Source organism: Pristiophorus japonicus, chromosome 5 (assembly GCF_044704955.1).
Source record: "Pristiophorus japonicus isolate sPriJap1 chromosome 5, sPriJap1.hap1, whole genome shotgun sequence".
Taxonomy (NCBI): domain Eukaryota; kingdom Metazoa; phylum Chordata; class Chondrichthyes; family Pristiophoridae; genus Pristiophorus; species Pristiophorus japonicus.
Genome location: NC_091981.1, coordinates 231425971 through 231448025, shown reverse-complemented (window position 1 = coordinate 231448025; position 22055 = coordinate 231425971). Strand labels below are relative to the sequence as shown.

At 46.0% G+C, this 22055-nt stretch overlaps 1 protein-coding gene across 1 annotated transcript in view; it reads right to left on the bottom strand.

Moving 5' to 3' along the window:
• Positions 1-22055, bottom strand: part of LOC139264152 (MAM and LDL-receptor class A domain-containing protein 1-like) — an 886997-nt gene that overhangs the window by 613257 nt on the left and 251685 nt on the right. The window contains exon 10 of the mRNA XM_070880238.1: positions 11180-11326. Coding sequence (XP_070736339.1) covers positions 11180-11326 — 147 coding nt within the window. The remainder of the gene's footprint in view (positions 1-11179; positions 11327-22055) is intronic.

The following is a 22055-nucleotide window of genomic DNA, read 5'->3' as shown; positions in this document are numbered from 1 at the left end:
CGCTGTCATCATTGAATCTGAACTTTCAATCCCTGACGTGGTCATTGCCACTCTCATCAGATTGGCTACCCAGCCCCTAGTCATAACAGACTCAGAACACATGCCCAAGGCTGGAGTTGAACTGAGACGTTCAACTCGGGTGCAGAAAGCTCCGGACCATCTCAATTTGTAAAAAGACCGTTACTAATATCTTAAAGGGGGATATCATCATGTATGCATGCTTGAGTTTACTAGTCACCAGGTAGCGCCACTGTCGGAGGTCATTTGGCTATGTGCACGTGTGTGAGGCCCAGGTATAAAAGGCCAGCCATCTTGTAATGTAATCACTTTGGGCCCGAATAAAGTAGAGCCAGGTTTGTACCTGTTCAGAGTTTACAGTATTCAGTCGATTGAGTTATTGCATACACAACAGTAAACATTCTGGTTCATGCTGGTATTAGGACATCATTTTGGGTGTTGCTATAAAGGACACAGTTAAGTTACTTTACTCCTGGTTCAGTTAGTCTGTTTATTTGCATACACAACATAATCCTATGTAATTCCGGCCCATGTCACTGGAATTTAGAAGGCAACAGTTGGTTGCCCAACAACAATCTCCAGAGATGCAGCAAGCAGCAGCTCCCCACCAGGAGACAGCTTCTATGATAGAAGGGCCACCTCAGTCCCAGGACCCTCTTGCACAGCATAATCAGCCAACCAGCTCTGGTAATACTGGTCCTCGGGTTGTACTTGGAAGAAGCACTATAATAGGTGACAGAAAGCCACATGTAGCCACTCAGGGGGAGCATGGTGCTCGGAAAGGAATAACTTGCATTTATACCTTTCATGATCTCAGGGCATCTCAAAAGCACTTCAGAGCCAATGAAGTATTTTTGAAGAGGAGTCACTGTTGTAACGTAGACAAATGTGGCAGCCAATTTGTGCACAACAAGATCCCACAAACAGCAATGAAATGAATGACCAATTAAACTTTTATTTTTGTGATGCTGGTTGAGGGATAAATGTTGGCCAAGCCACCCCTTGCTCTTCTTCGAATAGTACCATGAGATCTTTTACATTAACCTGAGTGGACAGATGGGACCTCGGTTTAACATTTCATCGAAAAGATGGCTCCTCCAATGGTACAGCACACCTCATTTTTGCATAGGAGCGTCAACCAAGATTATGTGCTCAAGCCTTTGGAGTGGGGTTTGTGTCATGTATTCAACCAGCATTGTAACCCATGTACAATCTGACCTAAGTTGTACACTGTGAGAACAATGACCACTAGGTGGTGAACTTGTGGGAGACACTCCTAACCTAGATCTTCAGATATAAAAGGGGAAGCTCCACCCACTTCCATTACTTGAGTGCTATGGAATAAAGGACAGGTCACAGACTGACCTTCTCTCAAGCATGGGCCTCGTGTGCATTTATACTGTATAGTAAGGACGTATCAATGGCGACAAGAAACTGGGATTTAAACCATGCGAGCATGGCCACGAGCAGAACAGACGAGAGGTACTGTGTTAAGGAATGGTTGGGACAGAGATTCAACATTGTTAAAGCAGACACAGTTCTCCAGGCAGACAAGGTCAATCGGGCATGCCCCAACATGTAGTCGAACCCAGAGAGGGAGTTCGACAGAGACAATGGCAAGCTGAACGGCGATTCACGCCATTGCAAGGGACAATGCGACCAGTAATGGGGCCATCAACACCTGTTAATGGCGCACTCAAGGACAATAACAGGGGCAGTCAGGGACGATCAACTGGCAAGGGAATCTTTTGTTTCAAACAGCAGCTCATGTTGGAGGCGTGGAGGCACACACTCAGCCGGAGTTTGCAGAGATGAGCAAAATACCTGCAGAAATTGCAGAAATGAACGCTGGGGGAAATTGCTGGAAGCTGAAGTTCAGCGAGTTCATGTGGAGCACGTATACAGTTCATACACCAGGACGCCACCGATAATGATGAAAGTGCTCCTCAATGGCATCCCAGTATCAATGGAGCTCGACACAGGGGCCAGCCAGACCCTGATGGGTAACAAACAGTTCAAAAAGTTGTGGGCGTCCAAGGCCAGGAGGCCAAAATTATCGCCGATTGACGCACAGCTACGGACATACACAAAGGAGATCATTCCGGTGCTAGGCAGCGCCACGGTAGTCATGACCCACAAAGATTCGGAGAACAGGTTGTCACTCTAGGTTGTCCCGGGGGATGGTCCCGCACTACTGGGGAGGAGTTGGCTTGCTGTCATGAACTGGAAATGGGGCGATGTCAATGCAATTTCCTCTGTGGAGCGAGTATCATGCTCACAGATCCTGGACAAATTTGACTCATTATTTCAACCTGGCATTGGCACTTTCATGGGGGCCAAGGTAGTGATTCACATAAACCCGGACGCCAGGGCAGTACACCACAAGGCCAGAGCGATGCCATATGTGATGTGGGAAAAGATGGAAGGCGAATTGGACCGCCTGCTGAGGGAAGGCATCATCTCGCCAGTCGAATTCAGTGACTGGGCGAGGCCGATTGTGCCGGTGCTCAAGGCGGATGGGTCGGTCAGGATATGTGGCAATTACAAGGCCACCATCAATTGGGTGTCACTCCAAGACCAGTATCCGCTACCGAGAGCGGAGGACCTCTTTGCGACGCTATCCGGTGGCAAACTTTTTTCAAAATTGGACCTGACCTCAGCTTACATGACCCAGGAGCTGGCAAGTGAGTCAAAGAAGCTGACCACCATCACGACACACAAGGGGTTGTTTGAGTACAACAGATGTCCGTTCGGGATTCGCTCGGCCGCCGAAATATGGAAAGCCTCCTCAAGTCGATTCCAAGGATGATGGTTTTTCAGGACGACATCCTCATCACGGATTACAATACTGAAGAACACCTCCACAACCTGGAGGAGGTGCTACGCAGACTGGACCGGGTAGGGCTGCAACTGAAAAAGGCGAAGTGCGTCTTCCTAGCTTCAGAGGTAGAATTCCTGGGGATGAGGGTAGCAGCAGACGGGATCAGCCCTACTGCGTCCAAGACGGAAGCAATCCAGAGAGCACCCAGACCCCATAACACGATGGAGCTGCGTTCATTCCTGGGGCTCCTGAACTATTTTGGTAACTTTCTTCCCAAATTGAGCACGCTGCTCGAGCTGCTACACGTGCTCCTACGCAAAGGTCGCGAATGAGTCTGGGGGGACAGCCAGGAAAGGGCTTTTAATAGAGCATGCAATTTGTTATGTTCCAACAATCTGTTAACGCTATATGACTCATGTAAGAAACTTGTGTTAACGTGCGATGCGTCGTCCTATGGTGTCGGGTCAGTGTTGCAGCATGTCAATGCCAAGGGTCAGTTACAGCCGGTAGCTTATGCCTCCAGAAGTCTGTCCCAGGCAGAAAGGGGTTACGGGATGGTAGAAAAGGAGGCGCTCGCATGTGTATATGCAGTAAAGAAAATTCACCAGTACCTGTTTGGCAGGAAATTTGAGCTGGAGACAGATCACAAAGCCCTAACGTCCCTTTTGGCTGACAACAAGGCCATAAATGCAAATGCATCGGCCCGCATACAGAGAAGGGCACTCACGTTAGCCGCCTATGACTATACAATTCGGCACAGACCGGGCACCGAAAACTGCACCGATGCACTCAGCAGGCTCCCACTAGCCACCACTGAGAAGGCTACCGAGCATGCTGCTGAGATGGTCATGGCTATTGAAGCTTTCGGAAGCGAAGGCTCACCCTTGACAGCCCGTCAGATTAAAATCTGGACAAATAGAGACCCGCTATTGTCTCTAGTCAAGAAATGTGTCCTGAAAGGGGACTGGGCAGCCATGTACAGGGCATGCCCTCAGGAATTTAAACCATTTCACAGGGATGAACTCTCGATTCAGGCCGATTGCCTAATGTGGGGAAACCGCATAGTCATGCCCCAGATGGGCAGAGAGGTGTTCATCAGAGATCTCCACAATGAGCACCCGGGCATTGTCACGATGAAGGCAATTGCCAGGTCACACGTTTGGTGGCCAGGGTTAGACGCAGATCTGGAACTTTGTGTTCGCAGGTACAACACGTGTGCCCAGCTGGGCAATGCGCCCAGGGAAGCCCCCCTTAGCTCCTGGCCATGGCCCGCCAAGCCTTGGTCACACATCCATGTGGACTACGCAGGTCCTTTCATGGGAAAAATGTTTTTGGTTGTAGTAGACGCCTACTCCAAATGGATCGAGTGTGACATTTTAAATTCAAGCACATCCTCTACCACGGTAGAAAGTCTACGGGCAATGTTCGTCGCCCAAAGTCTACCGGACATCTTGGTCAGCGACAATGGCTCGTGCTTCACAAGCACCGAATTCCAGGACTTCATGGCAGGCAATAGAATTAACCATGTCAGAACGGCATCGATCAAGTCGGCCTCAAACGGCCAGGCAGAACGAGCAGTGCAGATAATCAAACAGGGGATGCTCAGAATCCAAGGGGGTTCCCTACAATGCCGCTTATCACGCCTCCTGTTGGCCTACAGATCCCGACCACACTCGCTCACAGGGGTTCCACCCGCAGAGCTGCTAATGAAAAGGATGCTCAAAACCCGGTTATCCCTTATACACCCCACCATGAAAGAAATTGTTGAGAGCAGGCGCCAGTCACAATATGACTACTATGACAGGAATGCGAGGGCGCGATGTATTGATGTAAACGACTCTGTTTTTGTCCTCAACTACGCTGCAGTACCCAAATGGCTTGCAGGCACTGTGGTTGCCAAAGAGGGAAATAGGATTCTGGTAGTTAAACTTACCAATGGACAAATCTGCTGCAAACATGTGGATCAAACAAAAAGGAGGTTCAACAACCCCATAGAAGAAGCAGAGGAAGAACACGATATAGAGTTCACTCCTCCACAGGTGACCGAACACAGGAACCAAAGGGAGGAGAGCCCAGTCACTGTGGGCAGTCCGGACAGGCCTGAGGCACCGCAAACAGCAGACACTCAGGCCAACGCCCAACAACCGGAGCCCCAACTCAGGCGCTCTACAAGAGAGTGTAAACCACCAGAGAGACTCAACCTGTGATCCCAATAAGACTTTAGGGGGGCAGGGGGCGGGGTGATGTCATATATTCAACCAGCATTGTAACCCATGTATAATCTGACCTAAGTTGTACACTGTGAGAACAATGACCACGAGGTGGTGAATTTGTGGGAGACACGCCTAACCTAGACCTTCAGGTATAAAAGGGGAAGCTCCACCCACTTCCATCACTTGAGTGCTATGGAATAAAGGACAGGTCACAGACTGACCTTCTCTCAAGCATGGGCCTCGTGTGCATTTATACTGTATAGTAAGCACGTATCGGTTTGTACCCACAACCTCTGACTCAGAGGCAATAGTGCTACCAATGAGTCAAGGCTGACACCTTAGGTTGGGCTGTGTATACTTTGGACTTTGTTGTAATAAAATAGAAAGTGCACTTTTATCATGCTTTATTAGTCATCGAGTTTAGTTATACCGGAAAGGGTGTACTTATTTGGTGCTGAATTAATCAATCAGGTGATGATCATTGGCAAGCTCATATCAGGACAAAAAGAGATGGGGGCCGAAATTCCCCTGTTGTGCGCCTCCTGTTGGAGCCTCTAGAGACACTAATGGTGGGGGGAGGGTGGGGGGGGCGGGGTCGCCGTCGGCTCCTGGCTCCTGCAAAATTGTGCAGGAGTTAGCGGAGGCGCAAATGTAGTAGTAATGCGATAACGTCATCACCATGAGGCCACCATGGGCGAAGTCAGTGCCAGCCTCGTGGGTCATGAACCAGGCCACACAACCATCGCGGGCTGAAACTTAAAGTGGAGGTGCACTGCGCACCACCATTTTTTTTCTTCCCCGACTCAGCGGTCGGGCCGTTGTGCGATGTTTTTGCGAAGTCCAGGCCCCGCACTCCATTTCGGTTCTGGGCTGTGGTCACGGCACCCCACATCCCTGGTAGTCCAGTGGAAGCCATCAAAGGACCCACAGGGCTTGCAGCATCCCTTCCCTTTAATGGAAGGGGAGTGGTGTTGAAACCCATCAACGCTACGTGGAAAGGCTGCATAGCGCCCCACAATTTGCCTGGATAGCGCCCCCGATCCCGCCCCAAGAGAGGCAATAACCCAAATTTTGCTTCCAGGGCAGGACTTCTGCACCGGGCACAGAATTTCCAGCCAGGGAGAGGTTACCACCCCCAACCTGATGTGATGTCATGTTCTAAGACTGAGGGAATTTTCTTTTATTTGAAGGTGGGAGAGAACGTAAGACACAGTTGCCTAAGGTTGACAGTGTTATACAGAAGAGAAGACTTCAGTGATGAGATATGTTCTAATACCCCTTGTTGCAGTCATTGAGGGTCCTCTGAATGCAGATCATTCTAATGCGCTTCTCCATGTAGTTCTGGCTCTCACGCAGCTACGGCCATCTTCATACCAAATACAAGTCTAAATCTTTATGTGTGGTGATGTTGTGCAGGACACATCAGATTATAAGTATATGTGACACGATCTGAAGCATATTGTAGAGACACTCCCAAACCTGACTAAGCGGTGAAAGCATGCCTTTACGTGCTCTCAGTGATTGATCTAGTCGAGCCAATGTGCTTCCTTGCAGCTCTCCTCTGCTGCTGTTTAGGCCACTTAATGAGGTATTATCCTGAGAGCAGGGGGTAGGCTTTGGCACTGCAAACCATCTGTTGACATAATTTTCTTCCCTGAAGAGGTCAGATCGAGCCAAATTTTGAAGCATAAATGCACTGTGACAACTTCTGGTACATCTTCTATTGGCATGCAGGTTCCTTTGCATGTTGTTGCATGCAATCTATATATTCAGGAGTGGAAGCCCTTCTTGTTGAAGTAGTTGAGGGACTTTTCTGTAGGAATTCACGAGGCGATGTGGTGCACCCTTGACCTTGGGATAGTCAACAACCCTGTAAAACTAGATTGCCCTAAATCACTACTGCTTTGCTGAGATGCCAAATGCAACCTGAAAATGACCCATTTACCCCGACTCTTTGTTTTCTGTAGTTAGCCAATCCTCTATCCAGGCTAATATATTACCCCCAACCCAATGAGCTCTTATCTTGTGCAGTAATCTTTTGTGTGGCACCTTATTGAATGCTTTCTGGAAATCCAAATGCATCACATCCACTGGTTCCCCCTTATCCACCCTGCTCGTTACATCCTCAAAGAGCTCCAGCAAATTTGTCAAACATGTTTTCCCTTTCATAAAACAATGCTGACTCTGCTGGATTGAATTATGCTTTTCCAAATGTCCTGCTACTGCTTCCTTAATAATGGACTCCAGCATTTTCCCAATGACAGATTTTAGGCTCACTGGTCTATAGTTTCCTGCTTTCTGTCTCGCTCTTTTCTTAAACAGGGATGTTACATTTGCAGTTTTCCAGTCTGTGGCGACCTCTCCAGAGTTCAGGGAATTTTGGTAGCTTACAACCAATGCATCCACTATCTCAGCAGTCACTTCTTTTAAGACCCTAGGATGCATGCTATCAGGTCCAGGGGACTTGTCCACCTTTAGTCCCATTAGTTTGCCTAGTACTTTATCTCAAGTGAAAATGATTGTGTTAAGTCCCCCCCCACAACCCCGCCGCAATAGCTCCTTGATTATCAATTATTGGGATGTTTTTAGTGTCCTCTACCATGAAGACCGATACAAAATATGTGTTCAAAGTTTCTGGCATTGCCCTGTTTCCCATAATTAATTCTCCAGTCCCATCCTCTAAGGGTCCAATGTTTACTTCAGCTACTCGTTTCCTTATATACCTTTAGAAGCTCTTACTGTCCGTTTTTATATTTCTTGCTAGTTTAATCTTAAATGCTATCTTCTCTGTCTTTATCATTTTTTTAGTCATCCTTTGCTGGTTTCTAAAAATGTCCCAATCCTCTGGCCTTCCACTGTTCTTTGCAACATTGTGTGCCTTTATTTTCAATTTGATACCATCCTTTACTCCCTTAGTTAGCCACGGATGGTTCATCCTTCTCTTAGCATCTTTATTTCTCACTGAAATAAATCTTTGCTGAGAGTTATGGAATATCTCCTTAAATATTTGACACTGCTTTTCTAGTCCTACCTTTTAAAATATTTTCCCAGTCCACTTTAACCAGTTCTGCCTTCATACTTTTGTAATTACCTTTATTTAAGTTCAGGACACTAGTTTGAGACCTAGCTTTCTCATCCTCAAACTGAATTTGAATTTGACTATGTTATGATCACTTCCCAAGAGGATCCTTCACTACAAGATCATTAATTAGACCAGACTCTTTACACATTACCAGATCTAAAATAGTTTGCTCCCTGGTTGGTTCCACAATGTATTGTTCCAAGAAACCATCCCACATACCATATAAAAGCTACCATTTCACAGCTGTTCACTTTCCAATCTTAGAAGCTGGAGCCTTCAGGATTGGAATACACTATTCAGCTTTATGGAGGTTTGAAGTGTTTGCAGTGAACTCTATATCCAGTGTCACCTCCTTGGAGCAACCGATCTCACAATTGACAGATTGCTTCTGTCATCTCAACTTCAGATGCCATCTATTCCAGCAGCATCAGGAGCGTTGAAAAAAACTCACCTTGGTCCTCAGAATCCCATCATGATCAGCCCCAACATCAACATCACCAGGCACACCAGCATCACCAACAACAACACCAACCTTCTCCACAATCACCTGATGCTGCACAGGACACAGGGTATCAGCACCCAACCACATTTCTGCCCGGGAGACCAATGATGGCCTCACCATTGTCACATTTGCTTCACTTGCTGCTGTACATCCTGACTGTCACATGATGCATCAGGTTGGCACCATCCCACAACAAGACCATAAAGCATTCGTATTATTTCCAAGTCATTCCTTTCACATTCATCACTATTGGGGGGTGGGGGGGATGGTTACCGTTATGTCTCACCATTCACAGCAACTCACTGAGCCACTTCCAAAGGTGCACAGATCTGTCCAAGAAGGCAAAGTGTTGAAAATAAAGATTTCAATGTTTGACAACGCATCAGCAACAACTTTACATCAGCATGAGCAATAACATCCAAGTGCCAACCCTTGTGGGTTGTTAGTTGGTATGATTGGACAAGGATGAGGGTGAGTATGAGTGGTGGCTAGTGATAATGTAGATAGTGTCAAAGGGATGGGTGGAGGTGCAAGTTAAGTTGGTGTGAGTAAGGATGGGTAGGGTAGGGAAGGCAAAGTTAAGGGGATGTGATGAGTGACACAGCAGGATGAGGTTGAGTGTGGCTTTTCAGTAATGTTTCATGATCCAACTAAGATCATTGAAAGATTTGCACCACTGCAGCCAGGTCTTCCTGACGACATCGCTGCTTGTGCCCTCCTGTAAAATGTGCAACCAAGCTGCGTTGGTGTCCTGGGAGGTCTCTTCTGCCCATAGGAAGGGAAGAGGACCTCCATGCGTGCTGTGACTTCTTCCATAAGCAAATGGAGGGAATCATGGGACCACCTAGGTGCAGCCATGCACCTCTGTGCAGTGCTTGTCAATGTTTGCAGCACCTCAATGTTGTAGAACACTGACAGCACAACTGTCAAAATGAATGTGGGCGTGGTCCCTTTAAGGAAATTGGACCCACTTCCTTTTAATTGGCTGGGAATGTCGCAAGGCGGGCTTAACAAGGCCAGTCAGGCGAAAGTCGTGGGGGGGGCCGACATGGAGCCAGGAGCGGGGTCGCAGCCCGTCCCGGACGATGCCCACCTCTCTCCTGACCCAGTAGGAAAAATCGAGCCCAATATTTCTCTTTGAAGAAGATTAGCCTGCTTCATCTTAGATTTACAAACAGTTTCTTGGTTCTGTGAGATTTTCAAACTGTTCTTCTTTGAAAATGTTTCTAATTGCCAACTGTTTATGTTTTTTAATGAGAATTTTTCTTACTTTTATATCCAGAAAAAAAGCAATTGGGACTTCATGGATTTAGAAAACTTGCCTCTCAAATTAAAAAGAAACTGCCAGTAAAATACAAATTGAACATTATGAAGTCTGTATATATTTGACAATTTTGTGTGTTAGTCCCTATGTAACAAATTTTGCAGCATTGGACTGGGATCAGCTTGATGCAAGACTTTGTCTTCAGCGAGCTGTCAAACTGCATAAATGACTGAGCTTTAAAGGGGCAGTCATTAAACCAAAACTTAGACAAAATTACATCATGTTTGTCATATTACCTCAGCTCTCCTCAGCTGCAATTATATAGGGCTTCGGTGAGATCACATCTGGAGTACTATGTATTTTTAGTCTCCTTACCTAAGGAAGTTTATGCTTGCTTTCCTCCTTTAAGATGCTCCTTAAAACCTACCTCTTTGACCAAGCTTTTGATCATCTGCTCTAATATCACCTTAGGTGGCTCGATGTCAAATTTTGTTATATAATGTTCCTGTGAAGCACCTTGGGACGTTTTACTATGTTAAAGGCATTATATAAATACAAGTTGTTGTTGTTGTTCACTAGATTGATTCCTGGAATAAGAGGGTTGTCCTATGAGAACAGAATGAGCCTATATCCTCTGGAGTTTAGAAGAATCAGAAGTGATTTCATTGAAACGTATTAAAATTCTTTGCAGGTTTGATAGGGTAGATGCTGAGAGGGTGTTTCCCCTGTCACAAGAGTCTACAACTAGGAGGCATAGTCTCAGGATAAAGGGTTGGCCATTTAAGACTAAGATGAGGAGAAATTTCTGTAATGTTGTGAATCTTTGGAATGCTCTACCTCAGAGGGCTCTGGATGCTCAGTCATTGAGTATATTCAAATTGGAGATTGATGGATTTTTGGACACTGAGATTCAAGGGATATGAGCAAAGGGCGGGAAAATGGATTTGAGGTAGAAGATCGGCCATGATCTTATTGAATGGTGGAGCAAGTTTGAGGGGCCGTATGGTCTACTCCTGCTCCTATTTCTTATGTTCTTATAAAAGTCTCTTGAAAATCTAACCCCTCAACCATGCTCTTAGTTCCCATTTCCAACACCTCCCCACTCCATTTCCAGCTTTCCATTCTTCTCTCTTCCTTTGAAAGTACTCTGAAACATTCGACAATACTGGTAGATCAGACATTTACCTGTCATCACATTAATATGACTGGCAAGCTTTTGGAATGCTCAGTTTCCCATGACATGTCAGTGAGTAACAAAGTGATAGCAGTGAGTACTCACCTTGGTTGGTATTAGTGGTGTGGTCTGTAATAGGTAATCCTGACCCTGAGGATGTTTGTCCCTGTCCTCTAACCCATACAGAGCCATCTGCGTTCAGCTGCTTCCACTCACAGAAACTGGACTCAAAGCTGCACAAGCTATAATTTGCTGCAAAACAAAAAGCAAGAGAATGGGACAACGATAACACATTCAGAGAGCTTCTCAACATTGCGCCGAGGTGGTCCCCATCTCCCTTTTATGGTACACTGTAAAAATGATGGACTACGGGAAATAAAAGGAAGGAACAGTTAAAATTACATCTATTTTAGCATTTGATCCTTAAAATCGGGCACAAACACAATTCTGCCAGGAAACAAATGCAACAAAATGTTACCTTTTATTTTTTAATGAGAGATCTAAATGTTATTCATGTTACATACTGTGTTAGACTTGTGTACTGTGTACACGCCAGTACCGTTGGATCATATAGAGGGCGTAGTTTACTCTTTGGCAACTCTTTGCCAAAATAAGGTCCTCATAATATATGAGCAGTGAAATGATGCCACATCATTACCCATTAACCAATATTGCACTGGTGGTGCCAGGCTCTGCAGTACAAAGTTAAACACAAAACATGTGTTATCTAATGATGAATAAACTATGGACTGTAATATAATGAACTAATAGTTGGCAATGTATTTCAGGTAGTAATTTAGTCGTAGGGTTCTGACAAGGTTAGAACAGCTAAACTGAATTACTGCCTTGAAATCTGTTTGCATAACTGCTCTTCACTCATTTGTGGCACATATGTTTCAGTGCTCAAGCTAAAATTGGTTGAAGTTTAAACCCAGCCAAGTAAGAAATGTGAAATGTAACAAGGCATTAAAACTTTAATGTCTTTTAATAGTGTAATAAAACACTTGTGGATTTAACATTGTTCATGCTAAGTCAGAGGTTATTGTTGTGTCCTTACACACTACTATGAATTTACACGAGGCACATTCTGCAGACAAGGTCATTCTGTGACCTGTACCTTTATTCACAGGACCAAGAAGTGATGATCCTGCGTGGGACCTCCCTTTATATACCTGGATGACCAGGTGAAGGGTGTCTCCCACAAGTTCACCCCCAGTGGTCAAGGTGTGCATTTCTTAGGTGTATACAGTATGCAGTGTTGTTACATGAAGGTTACAGTTACATGAAGGTTACAAACATGACATCACCTCCCCCCCAACGTCTTATGGGGTCAAAGATAAGTCTTTCGGGCGGTCGACGTTCTCTTGTGGAGCGCCGCAGTTGGGGCTCTGGTTGTTGAGCCTTGGCATGCGTCTTTGTCACCTGTGGTGATTCCGGCTCGTCCGGGCTGACCGCAGGGACGGTGCATGCTGCTGAAGGTTCTTGTTGCTCGTTCACTGGCGGAGGTGTGGGTAGCATCTCATGATCTTCCTCGGGTTCCTCAGTGTCCATGCTGAACCTTTTCTTTATTTGGTCTAGATGCTTGCGGCATATTTGTCCATTGTTAAGTCTGACCACTATGAGCCTATTCCCCTCTTTGCCAATTACAGTACCCTCAAGCCACCTGGGCCCCAAAGCGTGATTAAGAACAAATACAGGGTCATCGATTTCTATACATCTCCCCTTTGAGTTACGGTCATGGCACTCATTTTGGGACTAGCGCTTGCCCTCAATAATGTCTGACAGGACTGGATGAATGAGGGACAGCCGAGTTTTAAGTGCATGTTTCATGAGTAGTTCCGCGGGCGGGACTCCCATGAGTTAATGCGGTCGGGACCGATAGGCCAGCAGGAGGCGCGATAGGCAACATTGAAGGGAGGGTCCTTGAATCCGGAGCATGGCTTGTTTTATGATTTGGACTGCACGTTCCGCCTGGCCATTGGAAGCCGGCTTGAACGGTGCTGTCCTGACATGTTTGATGCCATTACCGACATGAACTCTTGGAATTCATAGTTAGTGAAGCACGGGCCGTTGTCGCTAACCAGGATGTCCGGCAAGCCGTGGGTCGCAAAGACCGCACGCAGACTCTCCACAGTTGTGGATGCCATGCACGAGTTCAATATGATGCACTCGATCCATTTCAAATACGCATCAACAACAATGAGGAACATTTTTCCCAAGAACGGGCCCGTGTAGTCTACGTGAATACGTGACCATGGCTTGGTGGGCCAGAGCCATGGGCTGAGTGGGGCCTCCCTGGGGACACTGCCCAGCTGGGCACACGTCGTGCACCTGCGAACACAGTGTCCCAAGTCTGAGTCAATCCCTGGCCACCATACATGTGACTGGGCAATGGCCTTCATTAGCACAATATCTTGGTGCTCGCTGTGGAGTTCTGTGATGAATGCTTCCCTTCCCTTCTGGGGCATAACTACCCGGCTACCCCATAGTAGGCAGTCGGCTTGGACAGAGAGTTCATCCATTGTCTGTGAAACGGTCTGACCTCCTCGGGGCATGCTCCGTGTGCGGGTGCCCAATCCCCAGTCAGGACACATTTCTTAATCAAGGATAGGAGGGGATCTCTGTTGGTCCAGATTTTGGCTGTGATGGGGGAGCCTGCGCTGTCAAAAGCATCGACAGCCATGACCAGCTCAGTGCTTTGCTCTGCTGCCCCCTCAGTGGTGGCCAGTGGAAGCCTGCTGAGCGCGTCAGTGCAATTTTTGGTGCCTGACCGGTGCCGTATGGTGTAGTCATATGCAGCCAGCGTGAGAGCCCATCGCTGTATGCGAGCTGACGCATTGACATTGACAGCTTTGCTGTCTGACAACAGGGATGTTAATGGCTTGTGGTCGATTTCTAACTCGAACTTTCTGCCAAAAAGGTACTGGTGCATCTTTTTCACCCTGTAGACACGTGCGAGTGCTTCCTTTTCAACCATCCCATATCCCTTTTCTGCTTTGGAGAGTGACCTGGAGGCATAAGCCACAGCTTGGAGTTGGCCCTCATCATTACTCTGCTGCAACACGCACCCAACCCCATAGGATGATGCATCACATGTCAAAACCAATTTCTTACAGGGGTTGTACAGGGTCAATAGCTTATTAGAACAAAGCAGGTTCCACGCCCGATTGAAAGCCCGTTCCTGACAGTCTCCCCAAAACCATTCACAACCCTTATGCAGGATGTGTGTAGAGGCTCCAACAATGTGCTTAAGTTCGGCAGAAATTCCCGAAATAGTTCAAGAGTCCCAGAAATGAACGCAATACCGATGTGTTGTCGGGCCTGGGCGCACGACGAATCGCCTCCGTTTTGGATTCGGTAGGCCGGATCCCGTCTGCGGCAAAACCTCCTGCCCAAAAACTCGACTTCTGGGGCCAAAAACACACACTTGGACTTCTTTAGTTGCAGGCCTACCCGGTGCAGTTGGCGTAGCACCTCCTCCAGGTTGTGGAGGTGTTCCTCGGTGTCTCGACCCGTGATAAGGATATCGTCCTGAAATACGATTGTTCCAGGGATGGATTTGAGTAGGCTTTCCATTTCCTTTGAAAGATAGCGGCTGCTGAACGAATGCCAAACGGACACCTGTTGTAGATAAACAGCCCCTTGTGCGTGGTGATGGTGGCCAGTAGCTTGGATTCTTCAGCCAGTTCCTGGGTCATGTAGGCTGAAGTGAGGTCCAACTTGGTGAACAGCTTGCCGCCTGCCAGCGTGGCAAAAAGATCCTCCGCTCTCTGAAGCGGGTATTGGTCTCGTAGTGACACTCGGTTGATAGTGGCCTTGTAGTCGCCACAGATCCTGACTGAGCCATCCGTTTTTAGGACAGGGACGATAGGGCTTGCCCAGTCGCTGAATTCAATGGGCAAAATTATGCCCTCTCTTAGCAATTTGTCTAACTCGTTCTCAATTTTCTCCCGCATCACATACGGCACAGCTCTGGCTTTATGGTGCATGGGTCTGGCGTCCGGGGCGATGCGTATCACTACTTTGTTACTTTTGAAAGTCCCGACACCAGGTTGAAATAGTAACTCAAATTTCTGTAGGACCTGTGAGCATGAACTTCGCTCCACAGATGAAATGGCGTGCACATCCCCTCATTTCCAGTTTACCTCGGCTAGCCAGCTCCTCCCCAAAAGCACGGGACCATTTCCTGGGACAATCCAGAGTGGCAGCCGGTTCTCTGATCCATTATGTGTGACCACCAACATTGCACTGCCTAGCACTGGGATGATCTCTTTGGTGTACGTCCGTAATTGCGTGTCAATGCGTTCTAGTTTGGGTCTGCTAGCTCTGAGTGGCCATAGTTTCTCGAATTGTTGGACACTCATAAGTGACTGGCTGGCCCCTATGTCCAGCTCTATGCGTTTAATAGTACTTTCATCATCATAGATGGCGTTTTTGTATATGCCCTGTGATGTTTTCCACCTGAACCCGCTGAACTTCAGCGTCCATTGCTGCGTCCCAAGCATAACCCTGCCTTGCAGACCCCTCTTGTGGTTCATCTACCTCGTAAATTAGCCTCACTGCGGGCTTCCTGCACATTCTGGCTAAATGTTCACTGAAGTTACAATTTCTACAGATGAATTGTTGAAACCTGCAGGTTTTTGCAGCATGTCTGCCCCCGCACCTCCAGCATGAGCTGAGATTGTTGTGAACAAAAGAGCTGTTACCAGGCATTCCTCTCTGATTGTCTCTTTGATTACTCTTGAGCACTCTATTAGTGGGTGCCAATGGCCCCATCCCGGGACGTAGTGCCCCTTGTGATGGTATAAATGTCCGTTCAACCTGCCATTGTCTCTGTTGAGGACCCACTCTAGAGTCTGTTACTGCCTGGTTGGTGTCGAATTGTCCTTGGCTGCCTGCGGGGTTCTGAGTCGCGTTTACAATGTTAACTCCCTGCTCCATCACCACGTTGGAAGCAGAGTTGCACACGTATATTATCTTGGTTTCCTCCTCCCCCGCCATGAAGGTTTGAGCCATCAACGCCACTGCTTCCAAGGTCAAGTCCTTGGTCTCAATTAGCTTTCTGAAAATCCCAGCATGACCAATACCCTCAATGAAGAAATCCCATAACATCTCCCCACTGCAGGCGACTGTGAACTTACAGAGGCTGGCCAAGCTCCAAAGGTCCACAACAAAGTCCGGTAGGCTCTGTCCTTCCCAACGTCGGTGCGTATAGAATCAGTGTCGGGCCATGTGTATACTGCTCACTGGTTTGAGGTGCTCACCGATCAGTTTGCTGAGCTCCTCAAAGGTTTTGTCTGCCGGCTTCTCGGGTGCAAGCAGGACTTTCATCAGCGCGTACATCTTAGGTCCACAGCTGATCAGCCGCTGCCTCTCCCAGCCAATCCTTCATGACAAAGCTCTGCTGGAGCCTGTCAACGAAATCATCGCAGTCCTCACCAACACAGTACCATTCCTCTGTGTTACCAGTGGCCATTCTCATTAGTCGTTGATTCCCGTTTCTCGTCGCCAAATGTTGTGTCCTTACACACTACTATAAATTCACACGAGGCACATTCTGCAGACAAGGACACTCTGTGACCCTAACCTTTATTCACAGGACCAAGAAGTGATGACCCTGCGTGGGACCTCCCTTTATATACCTGAATGACCAGGTGAGGAGTGTCTCCCACAAGTTCACCCCCTGTGGTCAAGGTGTGCATTTCTTAGGTGTATACACTATGCAGTGTTGTTACATGAAGGTTACAGTTACATGAAGGTTACAAACGTGACAGTTATGTTGTTGGAAGGAGGGGAGGAGGGTGGTGTTCATGGCGAGTGAACTTCCAAGGGAGGTTCTCCCCATTTTCCACTGCAACTACAGTGGATGAGTCGCAAAAACATGGGAAAAATTATGTAAGAGGTGTTTATACCATAGAATCATAAAATGGTTACAGCACGGAAGGCCATTCGACCCATTGAACCCGTACCGGCTCTCTGCGAAAGTGCTTCAGCTAGTCCCACTCCCTCAGCCTTTTCCTGTAGCACTGCAAATTTTTTTCTTTCAGGTATTTATCCAACTCCCCTTTGAAAGCCATGATTTAATCTTCCCCAATCACCCTTCACCCTTCCAGGCAGTAAATTCCAGATCCTAACCCTTCGCTGCGTAAAAAAGTTTTTCTTATGTCGCCTTTGGTTATTTTGCTAATCACCTTAAATCTGTGTCCTCTGGTTCTCAACCCTTCTGCCAATGGGAACAGTTTCTCTCTATCTACTCTGTCCAGACCCCTCATGATTTTGAACACCTCTATCAGATCTCCTCTCTGCTCTAAGGTTAACAACCCCAGCTTCTCCAGTCCATCCACGTAACTGACGTCCCTCATCCATGGAATCAATCGTAAATCTTTTCGGCACTCTCTTTAAAGCCTTCACATCCTTCCTAAAGTGCGGTGCCCAGAATTAGACACAATACTCCAGTTGAGGCCAAACCAGTGTTTTATACACGTTATTCATAATTTCCACAAATGCCATTTTCCTGGGGTTCCTGCAGCTCTTCTGTCAAAGTGAGGGCAGTCAATCAGGAGAAGCCCATGTGGAATTTCATCCCCAGGTCTCTACTGAAAGGATTTAGAAGGATATTTGTAAAGAATGTTTTCCCACACACAGGACATCGGATGTCAGGTTGACCTAAGAGCTGATCGTTCCTTGATTTTCTTTGGGCCCACTTTTCTTCAGCCAGCTGGATACGATTTGCTTCAAGCTTTGTCGAGTCATTGGGAATCATCTTTTGCCGCTTTTTCATGTCACAACCAATAGTGAATCAGTTGTGTTTTTACAACAATCCAGTAGTTTTCATGGTCACCATTACTGATACTAGTTCTTTATTCCAGATTTATTTAATTATTTGAATCTGAATTCCCCAGCTGCCGTGGTGGGATTTGAAATCACGTCTCTGGATCATTAGTCCAGGCCTCTGGATTACTAGTCCAGTAACAGAACTACTGTCCAATTCAATGATCTCCGTGTCGTCCTCATCAAACCAGTCTTGGTGCTTCTATAATTTTTAGCCCAAGGGTCTTATTGGTTGCATAGTATAAGGCTTCACTTAAGTTGCTCCAGTCCATTGAGATGATGCCAGAATCTGTGTTGACAGTGCTGATATAATCTTCCACCGTTTGACAGAGCTAATCTTCTACTCCTGTTATTTTAAGTTTGCTGACATTTAATCTGGTCAGGGACTTTTCACTCTGTGGTATGGAGATCAAGTTTCACTTGGATGAGTCTGTAGTCCATCCAACACTCAGCTGTCCTCATTACTTGCATTATCTTAAGGTCTTTGGCTACATAATGGCACACCAGAGAGATGTCAATAAGGTGCCGATGTTTGAGATGACATCCGTGTAAGCTTTGCCTGGAGTGTGTTGGTGATGGTCAAATTATGTTCTGTACACATCCTACAGAGCAGTGTTCTATTACTGTTATACTTCCCTATGTCTACCTATTACTTCCTTTGAGGACTGGTGATCAGCCCATACATGAGCATTGAAGTAGCCCATGATAATGAGCTTGTTCATTCTAGGAAACCATGAGATGACATGCTCTAGATCTTCATATAACTCATTTTTGGTTTCATCGAAGTTTCCCATGGTTGGTACATAGCTGCTAGTAATGGTGACATAATTCATATGAGATAGTGAAAGCCTCTTTGTCATCAGGCGGTCACTGACTCCTGCAGGAAGACTTCCAAGCTTAGATAACATGTTGGATTTCACAGCAAAGCCAACCCCAGCTTCTCACCGCTCCTCTTTGATGTGCCCTATCCAGAAGAAGGTGTATGCAGCACCGTCATCTTTCAACTGAACTTCTTCAGCTAAACGGGTTTCACTGAAAGCAGCAAAGTCGATATTATAGCATCTTATTTCCCTACCAGTCAGCGCATATCTCCTTTCAGGTCTATCTGTTGACTCAGAATCTGAGCTACTATATTTAGGTGTTCGAATATTGTTTTGACCACTTATGTGGGATTTCTGTCAGCTGCAGTAAGTGCAGGAGTTAGTGAAGCAGGTATTGTTTAGTGCACCTTTTATAGACCCTCATGTTATGGAGGTGAGCAGTACGATCCCAAATAGGACTAAAAATCAGCCATGATCTTATTGAATGGCAGAGGAGGGTCGACAGTCCTATGGACTACTCCTGCTCCTAATTCTTATGTTCCTATGACTGTTCAGTCACTCGGGACTGCTGAACTCCAATGGGCAGTGACCCTATGCCCTGGGCTGCCAGTGTGCAGATTTCACAACTACAGCTTCCAGTAAATCTGATTCACCACTACCCCTTCATCACAGGTCTTTACGATCCATTTTTATCTTCCATCCTCCATAACCTTAAGCTCATCATTGCGTTCACCCATCACCCCTGCGCTCACTGACTTACATTGGCTTCTGGTTGAGCAACACCTTGATTTTAAACTTCTCATCCTTGTTTTCAAATCTTTCCATGGCCTCGCCCCCTCGATCTCTGTAAACTACAGCCCACGAGATGTCTGCACTCCTCCAATTCTGGCCTCTTGCGCGTCCCCGATTTTAATCGCTCCACCATTGGCAACCGTACCTTCGGTGACTGAGGCCCTAAACTCTGCTAAGAACATAAGAATTAGGAGCAGGAGTAGGCCATAGGACCCTTCAACCCTCCTCTGCCATTCAATAAGATCATGGCTGATTTTTAGTCCAATTTAGGATCGCGCTGCTCACCTCCTTAACGTGAGAGTCTATAAAAGGTGCACTAAACAATACCTGCTTCACTAACTCCTGCACTTACTGCAGCTGACAGAAATCCCACATAAGTGGTCAAAACAATATTCGAACCAAACACCTAAATATAGTAGCTCAGACACTGAGTCAACAGATAGACCTGAAAGGAGATATGCGCTGACTGGTAGGGAAATAAGATGCTATAATATCGACTTTGCTGCTTTCAGTGAAACCCGTTTAGCTGAAGAAGTTCAGTTGAAAGATGACGGTGCGGCATACACCTTCTTCTGGATATGGCACATCAAAGAGGAGCGGTGAGAAGCTGGGGTTGGCTTTGCTGTGAAATCCAACATGTTATCTAAGCTTGGAAGTCTTCCTGCAGGAGTCAGTGACCACCTGATGACAAAGAGGCTTTCACTATCTCATATGAATTATGTCACCATTACTAGCAGCTATGTACCAACCATGGGAAACTCCGATGAAACCAAAAGTGAGTTATATGAAGATCTAGAACCTATCATCTCATGGTTTCCTAGAATGAACAAGCTCATTATCATGGGCTACTTCAATGTTCGTGTATGGGCTGATCACCAGTCCTCAAAGGAAGTAATAGGTAGACATAGGGAAGTATGTCCACATTATTAAAAGGATATAGAGGCACTGGAAAGAGTGCAGAGAAGATTTACAAGGATGATATCAGAAATGCGAGGGTATACATATCAGAAAGGGATGAACAGGGTGGGTCTATTTTCTCTTGTAAAAAGAAGATTGAGGGCTGACCTAATAGAGGTCTTTAAAGTTATGAAAGGTTTTGATAGAGTGGATAGAGAGAGAATGTTTCCACTTGTAGAGAAGAGCCATAATTAGAGGCCATCAATATAAGATAGTCACCAAGAAATCCAATAGTGAATTCAGAAGAAAATTCTTTACCCAAAGAGTGGTGAGAATGTGGAACTTGCTACCACAGGGAGTGGTTGAAGCAAATAGTATAGATGCATTTAAGGGGAGGCTAGACAAACATATGAGGGAGAAGGAAATGGAGGGTTATGCGGATAGATTTGGATGAGGCTCGAGTGGAGCTTAACCGCCGGTATGGACGGGTTGGGCTGAATGGCCTGTTTCTGTGCCGTATATCCGATGTAATCCTATGTACTCCTATGTAAGTCTGCTGTGCTTGTTTCTTTCACTGAGACACAGACACCTTCTCTGTTTAAAAAAAATTCAATATAAATTCACTTGAAAGAAGCTTTTAAATATCTCCTCTAGCTTGTCTTCAAATAATTTTGAAAAGCAACTCGATACGTTTTGTCACAGAGATGCAGTCTTTCATTTGGCTTGCTTAAATGCTATTGATATATGCTGGGAAATTGCACACACTGCACGTGCTCAGACTGCAGGACTTGCTTTCAGCTTGAAGTCACCTCGCTGAGCAAAAATATCAAAGCCAAGCCCAGGCCTTTGGGGAAGAGGCTGAGACCTTCAAGTAAAACTTTACTGATGGTTTTAAAAGACACAAAAACCAATTCTACAAAAAATATTACAAAATGAAAAGTATGACCAATAGCAAAATGAGTATCAGGCCATGAACAATCAGAAATGCTAAAAACAAAGATGATCTTTCGAATACATCTATCTTATATTACGCATGTAGTCAAACTTGGCAGCAACACAATGAATTGTCCTTATTGTACTATCTAAGATATGCATGTACTTGGATTACAGGTGCACATACCTAACACTGGAGTTAATGAGGTATACCACTGACAATAAATCTGGCTGTGCATGCAAAATTATAAAGATGGGCACATTAATAATCCTTGTCCTTATTTTTTTGTGATATCTATGTGTTGGTAATTTTTCCAGTTATAGTGGGAGCAGAAGCAGAGATTCACCTTCTTGCCATGGACTGCTTTTTTCCAGATGGTTAAGGAGCACGTGAGGAGGGGGAGGCAATTCTAGATCTGATTTTCTGCTACAAATCGGAAATGATTGAGCAAGTTAAGGTTAGGGAACATCATGGAAACAGAGATGGAAACATAAATGGGTTTGGTGGGAAATAAAATACAGATTCTCAATTTTAGGAAGTTGGACTTTGGGGGAACGAGAAAGTAGTTAATGAAGCCGGACAGGAATAGACAGTTAGAGGGACAAAACTTGGAGGGAAAACGGTACAATTTTTAAAGCAGATAATGCGGCGATTTTAATCATGCTCACTCAGTGGAAACCATCTGCTAAAATCGTCGACAAGACTC